The sequence below is a fragment of the Podarcis liolepis genome (assembly GCF_965112155.1).
Source record: "Podarcis liolepis genome assembly, chromosome: 6".
Lineage (NCBI taxonomy): Eukaryota > Metazoa > Chordata > Lepidosauria > Squamata > Lacertidae > Podarcis > Podarcis liolepis.
The window spans coordinates 41,600,125-41,619,313 of record NC_139559.1 but is presented as its reverse complement, the minus strand read 5'-3'; the positions used below and the strand labels follow the sequence as shown (position 1 = coordinate 41,619,313).

General features: G+C 43.4%; 2 protein-coding genes across 9 annotated transcripts in view; one reads left to right on the top strand and one right to left on the bottom strand.

The window, feature by feature from the left end:
* CNTN2 (contactin 2) overlaps positions 1 to 14,696 on the top strand; it is a 67,074-nt gene extending 52,378 nt beyond the window's left edge. For 2 of the 8 annotated variants that reach the window (XR_014527473.1, XR_014527474.1), the window contains exons 17-24: positions 84 to 154; positions 1,538 to 1,772; positions 2,012 to 2,127; positions 2,366 to 2,552; positions 4,119 to 4,231; positions 4,929 to 5,097; positions 7,325 to 8,875; positions 8,941 to 14,696. Coding sequence is in view for 5 of the 8 variants with exons in the window: in XM_083508821.1 (XP_083364947.1) it covers positions 84 to 154; positions 1,538 to 1,772; positions 2,012 to 2,127; positions 2,366 to 2,552; positions 4,119 to 4,231; positions 4,929 to 5,097; positions 7,325 to 7,434 (1,001 nt within the window). In the remaining 3 variants the exon portion in view is untranslated. Of the gene's footprint in view, positions 1 to 83; positions 155 to 1,537; positions 1,773 to 2,011; positions 2,128 to 2,365; positions 2,553 to 4,118; positions 4,232 to 4,928; positions 5,167 to 7,324 lie in introns of all 8 variants that reach the window. The other 6 variants (XM_083508822.1, XM_083508823.1, XM_083508821.1 and 3 more) reach the window with 4 other exon arrangements.
* A 1,392-nt stretch (positions 14,697 to 16,088) lies between these two features.
* On the bottom strand, positions 16,089 to 19,103 carry TMEM81 (transmembrane protein 81). The gene is made up of 2 exons (XM_083509088.1): positions 18,568 to 19,103; positions 16,089 to 17,232 (listed from the first exon to the last, which is right to left on the bottom strand). The coding sequence occupies exon 2, from the start codon at positions 17,056 to 17,058 to the stop codon at positions 16,264 to 16,266; it is 795 nt and encodes a 264-aa protein (XP_083365214.1). The 5' UTR covers positions 17,059 to 17,232; positions 18,568 to 19,103; the 3' UTR covers positions 16,089 to 16,263.
* Positions 19,104 to 19,189: the final 86 nt, after the last annotated feature.

Genomic DNA, 19,189 nt, shown 5'->3' with positions numbered 1-19,189 from the left:
GGTGCTTTTCTTCAGTATTACTTGACTTTTGTTTTCTGATTTAACATGTCATCTTCTGCCTCTCTTTGGGGGGATCACTCCAGCCCCTACTGTTGCACCATCTGGGCTCAATGGAGGAGGAGGAGCACCTGGGGAACTCATCATCAACTGGGCGGTAAGCCAGCCACACAAAAGTGGGCAATTTCATTGCTGACAGCTCTCTGTTTTTCTTTTCATTTCTTCTGGGAGTGGGCAAAATAATCACTGTGTGTTACGTGCAAAAGCGTGTTTGTTGTTCAGGAGCACAAACACATGGAAATAGTAGGGGTTGACAATGCCTGTAGCTTTCTTTGGTTACAGCTTACCAGAGTTTGTCACAGCATTGGGCAGGGATCCCGACATCAGGCAGTCTACTTGCTGGCTGATGTTGCCGTCCAGTCCATGTTCTAGGGCACATGTGCCACATGTGGCACCTCCACTGCTGGGAGGATCCCACTACCTCCCAGGCCACTTCTGGTGCCAGCTCACCATTTGCCATCCTATTATGCAGATAATGTAGTTAATAAAGAAGTTCAATTTGCACATGTTTGTAAAATAAATCTATCAATTGAGAGTAATATAGGCTTTTGTTTTCTATAAAAAAAGATCCCTATTTGATCTATAATAATAGTAGTAGTAGTAGTTAGCTCAGGGCGGCTAACATCATAAAACTAAGACAGTATACAAAGAGCATAAGAACATAAAAACAGGCAATCAATTAATTAAAATACATCTTAAAATTAGTTCAGAGCAAATTAAAATCTGGACAGATGGCAATCCATGGGTAAAATTGAGAGTGGTTAATATTCTCTAGGGCCAACTGTTACCACTGGTCTTATAAAGGACCTGCGAGTGGACTAGGAGGCCTCTTTAATGCTTGTTCTTATACAGAAAGAAAAGAATCAGACTGAACCCCGACCAAAGGCCTGGCAGAACAGCTCCGTCTTGCAGGCCCTGCGGAAAGATGTCAAATCCCACAAATTCTTTAAAGAAGGATCCGGGATTATTTCCATGTGAATAGTACTTTTCTTTTCTTTTCTTAATTTTTTTTTTATTAATTTTCCATTTAAACATATACAGTCACATCATTGTTACCCACTTAACTTATTTGGCTCTTTAGAGCCTAGCCTACTGACTTCTTTCCCTCCCACTTCTTGGCTTTCAAAAGTAACCTTTATATCACAGCACTTTATATATCTTCCAATTCTAATATAACTCATTACAAAACACCTCAAAATTTAAATTAGAAAAGTAAAAAAATTATCATTACAAGTCTTCAGATAACCTTACTAAGTACTTCTCGTTTCTAAGAAGGATACTTGATTTTAAACTGTGCTACCCGAGTTGAGATTTTACCTCCTTTTTGTTCTCTTGCTCGTTTGACCAGCTGGCATGTCACTGTTGTATTCATAAATCTGTATAAAGCATGTCATGTGAATATGAAATCTGGATCCAGACCAATGTTGTGGAGTCTTTCTGTTTTGTTTCCCCCCTCAACTGGTCCCAACCTGCATTTCAGCCAATGCAACGGGAGTACCAAAATGGAGACGGCTTTGGATATAGGCTCTCTTTTCGCAAAGAAGGCACTCAGGTGTGGAAGACAGCAAGCGTGCCCCATGCGGAATCCCTACATTATGTTTATCGCAATGAGAGCATCGCACCCTATACTCCCTTTGAAGTGAAGATCAAGGCCTTCAACAGGAAGGGGGAGGGGCCAGAGAGCCTGGTGTCCATTGTGCATTCTGCAGAGGAAGGTAGGCTGGGATCATAAGAGTGAATTGCATACTTCCGAGTATTGCTTCGGCTCAGTTCAATTTCCACCTGATGCTTCTCTCAAGAGCACCAGATCAATAGCATTGCAAGAGTTGTATCCTGCCTTGCCCTTTGACAGGAGGCCAAGTGTCTGGCTCCTGATCTTTGCGCCTTGCAGATATTTCTAGACTTGGATTAGATTTGCCCATAATTCCAAGGTTTTGCTGTTGTATGTCCACAGAACCAAGAGTGGCTCCCTCTAACGTTACTCTCAAGGCAGTGTCGGCCACAGAAGCAGATTTTTCTTGGGATCCCGTGGAGCAACATGAAATGAACGGAGTCCTTTTGGGCTATGAGGTAAGAAGAAAGGGGAAGGAGTGGATCTGGAGCAAGGCTCAGGTTCAGAGACAACCCCACAAAAAGAAGCATTGGACTGGCATGGTGGTATCTCAGCCACTGTTTGCAGAGATTACAGAATCTCCTCTTGTGGATAAGCTGATATGGGCTGCTCAGAGGAAATAGTCTTACTGCTGACTTAAAAATAAAACACCTCAGTGTCAAAGGAGCTCAGATTGCCATGTGTCCCTGTCTTCAGATCCGGTACTGGAAACATGGTGACAAAGAGGAGGCTGCTGACAGAGTGAGGACTGCGGGACTTGTCAACTCAGCACGTGTAACAGACCTCCAACCTAACACCAAGTATCGTGTGGCTATCAGGGCGTACAACCGAGCTGGGACTGGGCCAGCCAGTCCTCCCACCAGTTTCATGACTACAAAACCACGTGAGTGAGCATTAGATGAAGCTGCCTTTCTTTTCTGTAAATACTTCAGTCACCTCTGATATGTGTGTCTGTAGCTTACTATGCCTGCTTTTTTTCCTTTTTATTGCTGTGGTTTTTGTGCTTTATAATGTGTGTTGCATCTATGATGGTTTTATTTATTTTAACTTGCAAGCTGCTTTGGGTTTATCTTCTTGTATAGAAAAGCAGTATATGCATTATATAGTGTTGGGGGGAGGGGGTTGTCTGTGTGTTGACTAAGGGTGTGCCCCAACCACAACATTTGCCTTGTATTCATAGCATTTGAAAACAGCCTGATCTGTTTCAGATCCCTATCCATCTGATTTGATTTGTGAATTGGGTCCGAATCTGATGTGTTAAGTCCAAAGCTTTGTTTCACCCAATTTAATATCATGAAGAAGCTACAAATGACGTTAACCATTTTCCTCCCTTTTCACATAAGTGAATGAAATTTGCAAGCAAATGAGTCCTTGCAGAGTAAATTTGGGCTGCCAAATTTCCGGTAGATCCATCCCAGAGTGGCTTCCTCTAACATTTGCAATTTGTCATTATTGAATGACACTCAAAATCTGATGCCTTATGCATATGGCACACTGTGCCTTGTGGTAGAACTCGCCCAGAGAGGATTCCCTTTCCAATTACCAGAGTTAGAGCTGGAGTGGGAGAGAAGCAACTGTATCATCTTTATGGCAATGAGGGCTCAGTGTATTCTGTACATGTACATCAGGGAGGAGAGACATTGGGAGAGAGAAATGGGGATGACTAAGAATTGAGGAGAAAAGAAGAAGGTAAGTAAGAAGGTGGGAGGAGGGCAGAGAGACATAGGGTGGTGCCTTATACTGACTCAGACCACTGGTCCATCTAGTTCAGTATTAGAAAATATCTGCACTGACTGGCAGCAGCTCTCCAGGGCTTCAGGCAGGAGTCCCAGCCTTACCTGAAGATGCCAGGGGTTGAACTTGGGACCTTCTGCATGCTCTGCCACTGAACTACAGCCCTTTCCCAAGAGGCTAGAACAGGCATAGGCAGTGGCAGAGTTTCATGCTCCGACACTGGGGGGCGGAGAGCAGACAGGAGTGGGGCATGGCACCCAGAGTGGAGGCATGGCCCCCAGAGTGGGTGGAGGGCACAGCCGCGATGGCACCCCCCTGGGATCGCACTGCCGGGGGCAGTGCGTTCCCCCCGCACTCCTCTTCCTCCACCAGTGGGCATAGGCAAGCTCCAGCCCTCCAGATGTCTGGGACTACAATTCCCATCATCCCTAGCTAACAGGACCAGTGGTCAGGGATGATGGGAATTGCATTCCCAAACATCTGGAGGGCCGGAGTTTGCCTGTGCCTGGGCTAGAATGACTGAGGAGATGGGAGAAAGTGGAGCACAGGAGGGAGAGAACAGGGAATGCTCCCAGATTTGTAGAATGGGTAGCCAGATGGCAGGTGGGAGGAAGGGTTGTGTGGATTGGATTTCATCAGCCAAAGCATTGTCTGTAGGCCTCTGTCTTGCTTTCTGTTGCTGTAGTAAAGATCTCTGCCATTTTGTATCCTCTAGCACCAAAAAGGCCACCAAGCAACATTTCCTGGAAGTTTTCCAGCACCAGCATTAGCATCAAGTGGGATCCTGTGGTTGCCCATTCAGATGAGTCTGCTGTCACTGGGTACAAGGTAACTTGTAGAAAGTTCCCCCTCCACCACCGCCCTTGGCTGAAGGATTCTTAACTTCTGAAATGCAGTATAATAAGTCAGTGCAAAGTATACCCCCCTGAGAAATAACACTGGGTGGCAGGGTGGTATTTCATTAATTTACCGAGTGAGCGAGACTCCTCATAAAATAAATGCTCTAGGCATTGCACAAATAAAAAATAAATGAAATAAAAAATAACAGTAAATCCATACTGCAATAAAACCACAATAAACTTAAGAGACAACCGGCATAAAAGTCCAGATACACAACCAGCACAATAAAATGCTGTGTGCAGCACGGAACTAAGGCAACTATCAAATACATACATTAGAAACCACTAAGCTTTCCCGGGGGAATTAAATCCAGATCTTAAAAGGCTGCTCCATTCTTTCTCTGTACTGTGGTTCTGCATCCGTTGGGCAGCTTTCCATTTTCTCTGGGTGTCTAGCTGTGACTCTACACATCCTTATCTGTAAGTCCCATCAACATTTGATTTCTAAACAAGGGCTTAACTCCCAAGTAAATTTGCACAAGATCAGGCTCGGGAGCCTTCTGCAAGATATTGGAAAACGCACGTGCCGCCCCTGTGACTACTAGTTCCTTAAAAATAATTGAGGGATGGGAGTGAAGTTGAAGGGGACTCAACAACAGTAAACTCAACATGTCTCCTCCCAATAGATGCTGTACCAGTCGGACCCGCACTCAGCTCCTGTTCTGTACACAGCCGCCAAAAATTGGATTGAGATCATGGTTCCAGAAGACTCTACTCATGCAGTGGTGCAAATCAGGACGACTGGTCCAGGAGGAGATGGAGTCCCAGCAGAGGTGCGCATCCTGAGAAACAGTGGTGCGTCTGCTCTTCTCTTTTCTCCTTATTCTACATTTATCGTGTAGGCTCAACTTTTCGCCCCAGCAGGCAAGTTGAAAACAGCAGGATCAATTGCCTTTAGTAACGGGCAAGTTTATTCTCCCCTGGCTTTGTTACTTAGTTCTCTGCTTTGGTGTGACAGTGGGAAATTAACAGGGATAAATGCTGGGGAAATAACAAGATTGAATGCTGTAGTGCTGGGTCACATTTCTCCAGTATGGAGGATGAATAAGGACTCTTGTTCCACACTTGAGTTGGAAAGTGTGCCTTGCCTGAACTCCTGCCCAGTGTCCATGGGTATTTAGTCAGAGTGTTTTGATTTGGTAGTGAAATGGGACATGGAACCCATCCCATAAACATTCTAATGCATATTAAAACCCTGGGTGCATTGAAATATGTGATGAGGGGGCAAAGGAGTTCAGTTCTGCGCAGACTTGGATTAAATAAAATCTTAACTGGATAAGAATTACAGGGCTGCAGGGGTGACCTTACACTTGAAGCAAGCGCCATGTGGCTCTGAGGTTCATACTTCCAAGCCAGGGAGTAAGAATTTTGATGACAACACTAGAAGTACAGGTTCAGCCACCACTGTGAAATGTGTTTGGGACCTGTGTTTAGGAAGTTGAAGAAGCAATGCAGTAGTGGAGCATGGTGGAGGGTGGAGTAGCACCAGTACTTTGTTTTTAGGAAAAAAGGTGCTGGTACTCTGGTTAATTGCCCTGGGTGCAAAATTTCCTCAGGGCCAGGAAAAGCAATTACATATAGAATAATTCCTGCTTGGGGAAGGAGGCAGAAGGGCTCCAGGATCCTGTCAGAGCGTTGCACCTCCTTCCAAAAGTCCAGGAAGCATTTGCCCAGCTTAGGGAAGGAGGTTCAATGCTGTGACAGGGTCCAAGAGCCCTCCTTCCTCCTTCCCAATAAAAGGTGGTGGTACTGTGTACCATTGCATACCACCAGGAAAAAACCCACTGGGTAGAACAGTAAGCCCTTAAACTCAAGTTTAGTTGTCTCAAATTCATTTTGAAGAGGCAAGCAAACTCCTAAGAAATCCAGTTATTGTGGCTGACATATGCACACAGAAGCAGGACTGTTACATCAGCTGCACACTCAAAAAGGTCTCTGGAACAAAGTCAGAAAATAATCATGCCAGTGTTTGGTTTGGTTAAAAACACACACACACACAAAAAAAAACCTTGGAGAAGAACAGAGTGAAACAGTAGTTCTTCATCAGTAAATCAATAATATTGAGAAATGTATTGCAACGCAAGCAGTTGAGTGATCAATTAAGCAATGCACTAATTGAATGACTAGATCAACAAAACTCTCTGTACAAATACATCCCACTATAAATGGCTTGTATTTTAGAATACTTCTCTCCTGGCTGGCCTTGTTTCACTTATGTAAGTAAAAGTTGGGCATCCTTCAACTAGCCTATCTTACCATGAGCACTTCTCTTATGTAAAAGGGAGAGAAAGATCTGCAGTGGGAGATGGACTGAGAAGGATAAACTGGGAGTCAAGGACAAACTGAGAAACATCTGAACAGCCTTCATGTAACAGGAGGAACTAGGAATTTAATGGGCGGAATAGGGAGGGAAGCTGGAAACTGCAGGTGATTGAAGTACCCTTGACATGTCTCTAGGTACATAAACATTCACACAATAGGCTTCCACCATTTCAAAAATGTTTTGCCATCAGTGGGGTGTTTTGAATAGGCCTGGATGTTCAGCTATATTGTCATGGCCCCAGCAGCTAATCCAAAGCCATAACAGGGACAGTTAAAGGACAAACCACATGAGCCTCTTTCAGAAGCATGGCTGGTACTCCACATATTCAGTCATCACGAGTGGTGGCGGCAGGTATGTGCATGCGTGCATAGGCAAGCTACACACATACGTCAGAATGCATTCATTGAACACACAGACCCCAAGCCATGCTTCAGAAATATATCGTGCATAGCGTTGATCTCCAGGCTCCCAGAATCTGCCCCCACTGGTTCTGGAATCTAGAGTTTGCTCCAGTACTGGAGCAATGCTTACTTGCTGAGCCAGTGTTTTGCCTTTGCCTTCCCCTTCCCCTGTAGCACAGCATACAATGGAAAATGCAGAACAAACACTTCAGGAAATTCTGAAGCTTCTGCTTGTTCAAAACAAAGGGCCTTTTTACTTGTGTTTTTGCAACTCAACAGCATTGTTTCTTTCTTACAGGGACCAGTATGATGGTGCAAAATTCTGCTGACCGTCCAGTGGCAAATACAGTGGTTGCTCTGATGTACTCACTAATTCTGTCTGCACTAATGGGTTGCTTGGAGCTCTGATAACCAGCCCCTGTTAAAGAGAGATGTTGGATTCCTCCTCATCAAGCCAGAGAGCAAATCAACAACTGACCATTGGGAGTACAAATTTCTACTACAACTAGTAGTAGAAAAGAACTCAAGAGAAAAATATATATACTCTTTTCTTCCTTTTTCTTTTTTTAGAAAATAGAATATTTCATACAAGACGTGAGTCTTTAATCAGTCAGTGGTTTTTTTTAACTGAAGAAACAAAAGGATGAATTTCATATGAATTCTGGAAACTGGCTGTCTCATATTACTGTATTCAGTAGATTCTTCTGCCTTACAAAGCCATGTACAGAAGGAAACAGACTCTTAAAACTCAATCTTGAACCTTGTTTTCTTTCTTTCTTTTTTAAATTACAGAATAAACGCAGTATCTTTTGAGGAGAGGTTTTCAAAGAGATGAGCATGCTCTGTATCATTCCAGCCAGTATTGAACTGACGACTCTTGGGTTCAAAGATGAAGGAGAACTCATTGAGTGGCAGCATTAGTCTAATCACTGCCTTTCATGGCAACCAACGGAAGTGGAGAAAGCTAATGGTGATGGACAAGCATTTCCCACCCCAGACTTTAGAAGAAGCAAGCAGAGCTTTGTGAATGGGTTGCCAAAAGTAGAAAATTGAGGCTCACGGGTGGAACCAAAAACATTAAGTTGCCTTGCCATGTGGCTTCCACCCAGTATGTGCTGCTTGTAATCTTCGGTGCTTTGCCACACTTGGCGCAACACACATGCATTTACCAGTTCTTGCATATTCCTTTGGTTTCCTTCTCCTTCTCCTTCTCCTTCCCCTGCCCCACTTCACTAGGTGTTCTGAAGAGAAGGAGATACCAGAGGAGCTTTTATGTCAGGAGGGAAAGGTTCAGGGTCTGCCTAAAAGGACGTTTGAATGCGGTAGACTGGAGGTGGTTACTGCAGAAGCCTCTTTCCACTTTTACATAGTAATATCATCTGCCCAAACTTCCATTAACCTGCCTTGGACCTGAGAGCAAATTCAATCTATTCAGTTGTCATGCCTTTCCACCTGTAGGAAAGTTCTCAGGTCATGTGTGGTTGCCAAACCAATAAATATTTGGAAATGTTATGCCTCTCAATGCCTACTGATCACTGTCAGAACTAAATAGTAGATCAATCAAGCGCCTGAACTGAGACATAAGAATGCTGACAGACACCTTTTGTTTCTCAGAACGTTCTTCAGTGATTTAAAGTTTGTTCTTAGCTGGTTGATCTCTCTTAGTGTGCTTTACATCTTTCGTAGACTAAGGAAGGGGGGAAAACTTCAGCTCCCCAAACAGCTTGTAAGAATGAACCAATAAGATTAGTGTAGGAATCCTGTTACGCACTATAAAACACCCTTGTACTTTCCTGAACTCAGAAAATAGAACACATGCTTCCTGGGGCTACCCAGCCAGATGGGCGGGGTATATTACTACTACTACTACTACTACTACTACTACTACTGAGCCCACATATTTTGTCTCTGAAGGGAAATGTTTAGGGTGCAGGAGTTGCTTCTTTTAGCGATTGGACAACGTATTCAGATCTTAAACATACAGAAATGGCTTGATGATGGTGTTTTCCCCCTTGGTGATGGTGTTCTTCATATTTCACAGTGTTGAATGGATGTGGATAGCAACCCCTGTAGCTACTCTGTTGGCTGGAGAGGTGGTGATTAACTCTGGCAACGTCTCCCAATCTAAATTTTCCCCAAGCCGTTATCAGCTCTAATAAGGGAGTAAATATAGGTACTTCACTCACCTTCAAAGGAGAAAGCTAGAGAAAGAAAAGGTTCGTTACAAGTCTATTTTATTGTGTCTGCTCCAGTCCTAAGGTACCTACATAGAATGTGAATTGTCCTCCTTAATTTACATCCTTTTTAGAAATGTTAGTCTTAAATTATGTGCTAGCTTCCCCTTTTGATGGAAGCTCTTCTGTTGTTCCAATGCAAGTTATAGCTATGTTTTGTATATTTTATGTGAATTTTAGAGTTCTTGCTCTATTTTTATTGAAGGCTTGGTATATTTCTTGTTTGGGGTAGATTGGTTGGCATTAAGAGGTTTTGTTGGCATTAAGGGAATCTCTCCAACATATGAAGCAAAGTTCATTCCCAAATTGTTTGTAACTAGATACTGGGAAATGAACCAGGGACCTTCTTCATGTGGTCTACCATTGAACTGTGGCTACTCAAGATATGTTACTCAGAAGCATCAGGTGTGAGTTATCTCTGCATGACACATTGTGGTAGGCTTAAATTAAGCTAGAGCTTGGACCAGGAACCTATCAAGTGATCAAACCAAGTTGCCTTTGAAAATGTGCAGCATACCGTAACCTCTCCTCTAGGTAGCCATGGAGTGGGATCTGATTAGAGGGTGCAGGTTCCAGGCAAGCTTGAGTTCCACCATTTTGCTCTTTCAGAAATTAAATACTGGTGGCAGCGTTCAGAGTATCTTTGGTTCTCTAGATGCTGCTGGACTACCATCATCCCTGACCATTGGCCATGCTGATTACTGATGATGGGAGTTGAAGTTCATCAACATCTGGAGGGCCACAGGTTCACCATACCTGTCCTCAACAGTGAGAGGTAATATAACATGGGATGGAAAAGGAAGTGCTCACCCAGCATGCCGAGTTCTCCTGACAACCTGGGCAGAGAGGGCCAAGTGATGACGGCTGGGTGTTTGAAAAACTGAGCCTTGATATTTTGATGCTTAAACAAGATGCAAACTGAAAAGGGCACAGAAACCTGTTTTCCAGTGGTCTTGTATCACCCCTTCAACATAGTCTGCTCTACTTTGGTAATGTGGAAAACCTAAAAACTGTAGAGTAACTTTACTAGCATTGTGTATAAGTGCGATGCCAATAGTTTTACATTTGCATTCTATTAAAAACGGCCACTGGTGGGATACATCTTGTTGCTCTGCTCATCTCTGTTGAGTTTGATGGGGTGTAGCCTTGTCTCTTTTCAAGGGCATGAAAAGGCCTTTTTCCTTCACTAAGGTGGGGGGTCTATGAATCCAGTCAGGGCCTAGGCCCTACCTCCTTGGCCAAGGAGTTCCACCTTGGTGTTAAGCTAGTTGTATCTCATCCCTCTTCTGATCTTTCCCAGGGACACCCTTGGTTGTTCTCTCCTCCATCTAAGGGGTGGGTGGGTGCCAAACCAAGCTGCCTTCTTAAAAAACAAACAAACAAAAAATCTTTATCCTGACAGAAGAAAGTGTTGAAGGTATCCTCCAGCTTGCACTGGACTGTTGGAAGTGGGGATGAAAGAGCACATTTTTAAGCAGACTGACCTTATTTGCATCTCCCAGGCTAATATATGCCTAATACGTGGATTGGACCATAGTTGACCTTCAATTTTGCACTTCTTGGCCCGAAATACATACCAAAATGTGTAAAAATATGTTTTTTAAGGATAAAATAGATTTAGAAATGCACACATGGATATAAAATACACATTTAAATATGATTTTTGTAATAAAAATACATATTTAAATGATATTTAAATATTAATTTCTGTATTGATTTTCAATAAGTTACAGATTGATAAAGCAGAAAGTGATAGATTTGTGAACGAACATGTGAGAAACTGACAGAGACTGGAAATAGACAGATCTGCCTATCTCTAGCTGGAAGCTATTTCTTTGGGAGCTAACACAGCGTTGTGATTGGCTAAGAGACATGACCTGTAAACCAAGAGTTGCTTGATTCACAGCTTGCCTCTGCCATGGATGCAGTAGGTGGCCTTAGACAAGCCGCTATCACTCAACCTCAGTGCCTCATCTGTAATAGGGGGTGTGATAATAATACTGATTTGCCTTTCAGGATGATTTGTAAGGATCTCTGAGATCATGTACGAGGAGCACTTTGAGGACTCCAAATTGCTACGAAAATGTTATTGTACTTTTCAGTTGCATATATTGTTTTGTTGCAGTTCTTCTCTCCTGTTGACCTGAAGGAGTATTTTGACAGCAGTGCGCAAACTCAAGTCAGGGTGTATAGAAAAGCAAGCGGGAGATTTTGTTCCACACAGGCAAAAAGGGAGAGGCAGACCATGTCCCCTGCGTGGGCCATATAAGAGTGTTTCATGCCCTTATCTAAAAGCATGCAAGGTAGGCATTTGTGCAGTGCATCAGTGTGTTTTGGTAGGCTGTATTTTAGAATGAGGGAATCTCTCCAGAGAAGCAAAAAAAGACATCCTTGTTGTATTCTAGCATGCAATCTAGAATACTTCCAATTCCACTCGGCTTCAAACGAGGCGGAACCCTGTGGAGAACTTCATGCCTATAGCTGTGCTAATGAAACAGTTTGTTATAGTTTATGTAATGTGCATAGAATGGGATAGAACTGGGCATGCCAGAGACACTTTGCAAATGTTAACATTTCCTTGGGCTCAGGTGGGGCTCAGGGCAGGTATCTTCATGCTGAACTGCATCCCTGGCATATTACTGGCAAAATTCACCTGTGACACATTGATTGGAAAGGATACCAGTTGACTTTTTTCCATGAGTGTCACTCTAGACTTCAGACTTGCTGTTTAAAATAAAGCAGTGTTTTAAAATATAAAAGTGAGACACGATTAGGATGTATGATAAATAGCCCTGTGAAATTACATGTGTGTGTATGTATGTATGTATGTATATTTATATGTGCATTTGTTTTTGAATTTGTGTTATTTCTTCTCATGCATTGAAATATATTCTTTTTGTTACATTTACATTCATACTCCAACTTACCATGTATAAATAAAACTGCAGTACACATTCAGGTTTTATACTGTATCAGTGTTTTCAGGCAAGTGAACAGTAGAGAGGCATCTACTGATAGCTGTCTTGAGGACTTGCAGTAGATTGGGACACGGGTGGCGCTGTGGTCTAAACCACTGAGCCTCTTGGGCTTGCCGATTGGAAGGTCGGCGGTTCGAATCCCCATGGTGGGGTGAGCGCCCATTGCTCTGCTTCTGCCAACCTAGCAGTTCAAAAGCACACTAGTGCAAGTAGATAAATAGGTACCGCTGCAGTGGGAAGGTAAACGGCATTTTTGTGTGCTCTGGTTCCCGTCAGTGTTCCGTTGCACCAGAAGCTGATTAGTCATGCTGGCCACATGACCGGGAAAACTGTCTGTGGATAAACGCCCGCTCCCTCAGCCTGAAAGCGAGATTAGCAACGCAACCCCAGTTGCCTTTAACTGGACTTAACCATCCAGGGGTCTTTTACCTTTACCTAGATTGGCAAAGATTTCTGGGTCCCAGAGAGCTGGGGGTAAACATAGTGGCTAAAGGGACCTATGAAGTCCATGGTTTGAATCAAGTCTCTGTCATTAACTCATTGTGTTGTCTTAGGTGGTCTACTCTCAGTCTATACCTGCAATAATGCTGGCTTACTTTACAGTGTTAGTGAAAAGACTGAAGCTAGATCAGGGGTTCCCCAAACTGTCATCTATGAGCTTGTATTCAGGTGTGGATTTGTGGGTTTTCGTATTGCTGCTTTCATTTTAATATATTTTACTTTATTCAGTCCTGAAGCTCCTATCTGGTACATATTTGCCTCCGAGCAAATTTGCGTAGCAATACGCTGCAAGTGTATGTCCTTTGCTCCTTTCCCTCCCAATCCAAAAAGTGGATACTGCAAAACTGAAGCCTGCCTACCCTTAAGCATTTTCCCATGACATTGACAAATCTGCACTCTGGACCTACAGAGGTTTTCCCCATGCAGCTTGGCATCACTAGTAATGCCAAGGATTGTTCCAGCGGTGGGAAGGCTGTGGCCCTCTTGGTGTTATTAGACTCCAACTCCCAGCATGGTCAATAATTGGGTATGATGGGAGGTATAGTCCAACAATATCTAAAAAGCCATGGGTTCCCCATCCCTACTTTCATCAGAGAGAAGCAAGTGCCCACCTTAGGCTCAGTGGCCCTCCTGCCAGTCACCTAGTGGGAGATCAGTGCTGGTCACATTGTGGGTGTGCAGGGAACAGCTTCCTGAATGCTGCCGCAGTTCTGTATCCTCCTCTTGCAGTTGAGATTCCCTGGATCAGGGCTGTTAGGAACTGAATACCAGAATACAATACAACTTTCCCCTTTATATATATATCCCCAAGATATATATAAATATACATATATATTTTCCCCATTATAGCTGTGTCCATTACACAGCATGGTTTGATTAGTTTGACTGCTAAGTACAATAATTCACTAAGGCATGATCCACACTGTTTTTCATTTTCATTTTTTTTTATCCACACTTAGACCGGCATTTTTATTTTTCACAAATAACGTGTTTTGCCTGCCTGCCTTTCACTGCTTTCATCCACTGATGGTAGTAAGGTTTTCTCCATCTGATTTGAGCGTGAAGGTCAAGCAAGGTCAGGGGTGTCATTGATGTGTTCTGTGGTATGCATGGTATGGTTTTGTTTGGAAGGATTCCTGCTTTCTCTGTTTTGAAGCAACCCAGTGGCCTAAGGTAACTGCAACAGCACATGGTCATTCACTTGTTCCAAAGACCATGTATGGAAAGGGAAGGATTTGCCCATTCCAGGTAACATGGCCATTAACTTAACACAAGCTGAATGTAGTCTGTGGCCTCCCCCAACCTAGCATTCTCTAGGTGTTTTGGACTACAACTCCTGTCATTTCTAATCACTGGCCAAGCTTGCTAGGGATGATAGGAGCTGGAGTCTAACAACATCTGGCAGGCACCATGTTGGCCACCCCTACTCTATAGATTGCAGTGGAGCTCACCAAAGCCACATCGCAATGACACAACTGATGTGGACTCCCAAGCTTTTGATACTGACCACAGCAGGAGCAGCCCATGTGGTGGCCTCAAGGTGTGGACTGCTGCCCTCAGCAAACCCAACCAGCACTGCCAGTGGCCCTGGGTGATTGATGAGAGTTGCAGTTCATAGCCTCAAGTGAGGGGGACCACATTGGCCGCCCATGGAAGACATTTTTCTTCTGGCTTTGCCTAATCACTAATCTGGGGTCTGGCTTCCTCGCACTTAACTTGAAAACCTTACACTATCCTCAAGAACTCTCCTTTGCCTCTTCTATTCCAGTTTCATTGTACAGGAAATGGGGGTGGCGCAAGTACATTCTCAGTAATTTTGTTGTACACTATTTTTTTAAAGAAATGAATAGAACAACTAAAAAAAAGCCCCCAAGCATTGTAAGCAGATTATGATTAATGTTACTTATTGACTACAGTAGCACGCAGTTCTTAAATAAAGATCTTCAAAAAGACTTCAGTGAACATCTCCATTGTGACTTATTTCCAAACGTGTATTTCTTTCAACCAGAAGTTGGGAATGATTTGAGCAAGAGGTTGGAAGTGTGAGCCAGAAAAAATAAGACAGTGCTGATATCCCCACTAGCTGGACAAAGGAAGGCAATCAGGGTAAGAGTGGGGGTAGAGTCTTTGTAAAGCTGAAACATAGCCAGCACCTACCCTGGCAAATATGCCATCTTGTATTGAAATGTTGGGGAAAACTCTGAGATGGCAACCATGGGAAATTGTGCAAATGCATGGAGGATAGATACCACTATGCAATTTTTTTTCAGGGGGTGCAGTACTCCCCTAAATTTCAATTATGCCTTCAGGGGTGGAAAGGCAGTTCAAATTGTCTGAACTATGCTGGGAGGGATGGAAGGAGAAGTTTGGTTGGGATTTTAATGCGAACCTACTTGATTCACACTTCCCAAAACATCCAAACAAAAGCACAGCTCCTCTCTGAAATTTGGACTTCTCTGAATTTTGTGTTGGGAGTTTTCCAACCAAATAATGTGTGCAAAAATGTGTGTACAGGAGAACCTGTGTATAGAAACACATTAGCTTAGTGAAAAATAACAATCAATGCATGCTATTAGGGAAATTTGTTAGCAAATATGTGTCTATCGTGAGAAATTTGCATGGGAACCATACAGAATTTTCATGAGAAATAAAAAAAAACCCCTGCAAGCTAATGCTGAAATGTATTGGGAGCCAATAAGAAGAAAACATTAGGTTTTTCCCTTTTGAGGTGTCATCGTCTGCATGTCTGGACCACTTAGCTCCCTGTCACACTGAGGCCCACTTGTCATAGAAAGAACCTGTCATGAATTTGGCCAAGGAACCCACCTTACAGGAAAGGAACATCCATCAAATTCTCAGATATTATTCCCAAGAGAATGTCAACTGGTCACCCACCAAGGCAGTAGTGTAGCTCAGGCAAAGCATGTACTCTTACCACAGAACCCACTAGCTGTTACAGATTCCCAGATTTTGCACTACCTTTCAGAGGTTTTGGCTTCAAACCAGCGGTTGGGCACCTCAGACTTGAAGGCCATGTGTGGCTCTCTATCTAGGCCACGCCCCTTGGCAGGCCCCCTCCCCAGTATCCTCCTCGAGTGCTTATTCCTGCATGGCATATGTCCATGAACTCTGATACCTCTTGCATTATGGAGAGGTTGGTTTGTTATGTGGGCAAGTGTAGAAACCTCTGGCTTTCTCGTAGCTGGACTGCAGCCTACTGTAAGAGTCTCATCCTTTGTCCTACCCACTTTTCCCTCTGGCCCCACCCACCATCGTTATGTGGCCCCCTGAACATTGTCTATGAGAAAATGTGGCCTGTGGGCAGAAAACAGTTTCCCCACACTTAACCTTTTACCATTAAGGCACAGGATGGAATTTTATTACTCTCTAATAAATCAAATGGAACTATGTTTATGATTCATGTCACCAAATGATCTTCATAAGCCTGAAATGATAAGATTAACATAGTGAAGTTGTAATGTACAAGAGCAATCTAATATAGCAAGTCTACAAAACAGCACATCTCATTCCCCATCACGTTCATCGTTTTCATGGGGGTTGGGGCACAGGACACAGTAGAGAAGGCTGTGCAGCACAGCCCCGAGCACCAAGCCGCTTCCAATGCCAACCAGAAACACAAACACAGCCCTCTGGCGCCATGAGCCCCACCGACCCTGAGCTGGCATGCTGGTGGCGTTCTGTTGGTTATTTTCACTTTCTGATTGCTGTTCCAGCGTTAAGGATTTGTCAAAATTCAAATCCACCATGTCGCCAGGGATCACGCGAAGTCCAAAGTAGATTCTCTTGACAACCTTGTAGTTTTTCATGAACTGCACATCGCACCTGTACGTCCCCGCATCGTATTCCTCAGCGGGGTAAAGCTTAATAACAAAGCCAGGATTCTTGAAAGGGGCAAAGAGAGTATCGTCTGTTGTGATGATGCCTCGGGCCAGCCTCCATGTGTAGCTGAAGCTCTGGGTGTCAGGACCTATCTCCGCAGTGCTTAGGCAGCTGATCTCGAACGGCCTGCCCACCAGGGCGGTGAAGTGCCGCATCCCACAGATCCAACTGTTCAAACAGTCCACCTTCCGTCGTTTGCAGCCTCTCCTTTGCCCATCAGGCCTAATCTCACATGACTCTTCTTCCTTGTAACCCAGCCCACAGGTGACGCTGCAGCTTGTGGAACTGACTATAACTCTTCCCGAAGCCGTTATTAGGGCTTTGGGAATGGTCACTGCCCCATGAGAAGCCACCGACAGCGGTACAAAGAAAGCAAAGGCCAATGTGCCCAGGGCGAAGCCAGATTCTGTAGCCATCATACTTGGAGAGTCCTTTTACAATCCATTGGGCGGCCTCATTATATGACCTCCTGATTATCATCCTTTGTTAAAAATATCATAAATGTTTCTGTGGTGTGAAACAGATGCCTTTTCCTGAACCCGCTCCCCAGCCGTAAGACATTTTTGGAATACAAAAAGCAGCCAGGTGGCATCCTGCCAAGGGAAAGAAACTTATTCAAAAGGTGAGCAAAGTTAAGCAGGAAGGTGCAATTAGTAGCACAGCATAGCTGTCAACTTTTACCTTTTCTTGACAGGAATCCTATTCGGAATAAGGGAATTTCCCTTAAAAAATGGGAAACATTAACAGCTATGTAGCACAGTGCTATGCAATGCTTTGTTAAGTCAATCTCTGGGTGGCATGTTCAGGCAGACACAGCCTCCCTAGCACAATCATATCACATAAAAAAAGCTTAGCATAATCAACAAATCAGCAGAACTTAGTAAATTAATTATGATTGCAATCCTACAGCCCAGAGCTGGGACAGTTGTAGCCCTCCAAGCTGTTATTGGACTATAATTCCTGTCACCACCAATCTTTCGTTTTACCAGCTGGGCTTGGAGTCCAGAAATATCTGGAGAGCCACAGCGACTTCACATCTGCTAATATATGCATTGGATTGCAGCCTCACAGCTTTATGGTACTTTCACCACAATCCAAAACCAATACTGAGTCACTCAAGATCAGGTGCTTCTCTGAAAAATTATAGAAAAAGACAGAAGCAGCACAACAGTAAACAAAACAAAAAAAAAAAAACTTCCTGGATCCCCCAACTGGTTTCTCTTTACTGCCTTAATACATAATTAGACCATCAGAGCTAAACTTGGGTTTTCTGGCAATGTAAAAAAATCTGCATCAGACTTGCCATGACAGCAGTGTTTTCCATTTTAACATACCAACTTTAAAGACAGACAAAACCAGGGACCAGTTTCAATGTTACTACTTTACCAATATAGATTTTATGACCTGTGACAATAGATGTGTGTAAAAGGTACTTCAGGAAGAGTAGTAGGAGCACAATTATTGTAGTTCCTAAACAAACTTTCAGCAGAAGTGAACGCCGACAAGAGGCCTGCCCTGGAATTTTGATTTGAGGTCTCTAGTCTGAAATGTACTATAGTTTTCCAAACATCACAAACCATAGGAAAGTATGAAGCTGCTATACACTGAATAAAACTCTTAGTTCATTCATTTAGCACACTGCTCTGGCTTGTCAATCGCTCTCTAGTCCTGCCAGCTGAGGCCAGTATGGGAAGAAATGCTCTCCAACTGCACAGATCGTTATAGCAGACCTGCCTGGAGGGGAAGAGAGCATCTGAATAAATGTGGGGGGTGGGGACTCAACTATTGTAGATGTATGGCGCCAGAACCAGGATGGAGTTTGATGACTACCTTGCACTAACCCCAAATTCTACCAATAATCTTACTCTACCCACCCACTCGTAAATCTGGTACCACAGAAAGCAGGCAAAACAAGAAGCGATACTTACGCAACAGTGACTTGTGCATTGTGGATTCAAATTGAAAATACTACCAAACTACAAGAAATTACAAAGATTAGTTTTGAATTTGCAGGTAGTTTCAAATTTGCAGCACTGTAGACGAGGAACATCAGGACTTCATCAGTCAAGCAGTTTACCATTTTCCCAAACTAACCATTAAGAGAGAGGGATCTGAACCCTGCTCTTTTCTTCAGTGTTCATTCAGTCATTAATGCCTCTGCGATGCCAGTGCAGTTATCAAATTGTGATGTCACAAACCAGCTGTTCCAACTGTAGCATCATGCCAGCAATGCCAAACTATTACATTCATACTGGCATAGTGTATTGTAAAGATGATATTAAGAAGACTATACTGAACCAGGAAGCTAGCTGATTTGTCCCTAGAGTTCTAATGGCAAATGTAAAAAAATACACATCAACATCATAATCCTCTGCAGGACGTATAAATAGTGTGTGCATTTATTTATTTTTATTATTCTTGTGACATGTTTTAACTGTTTCTCATTCTGAATTAATTCTAGGAGCTGCTGGTGAAGGGCAGGTGATAAATTTATTACTAGTGGAAATAAAATCTGGGTCATGGAAGTTCCTAAAAGACCTGCTCTCCACA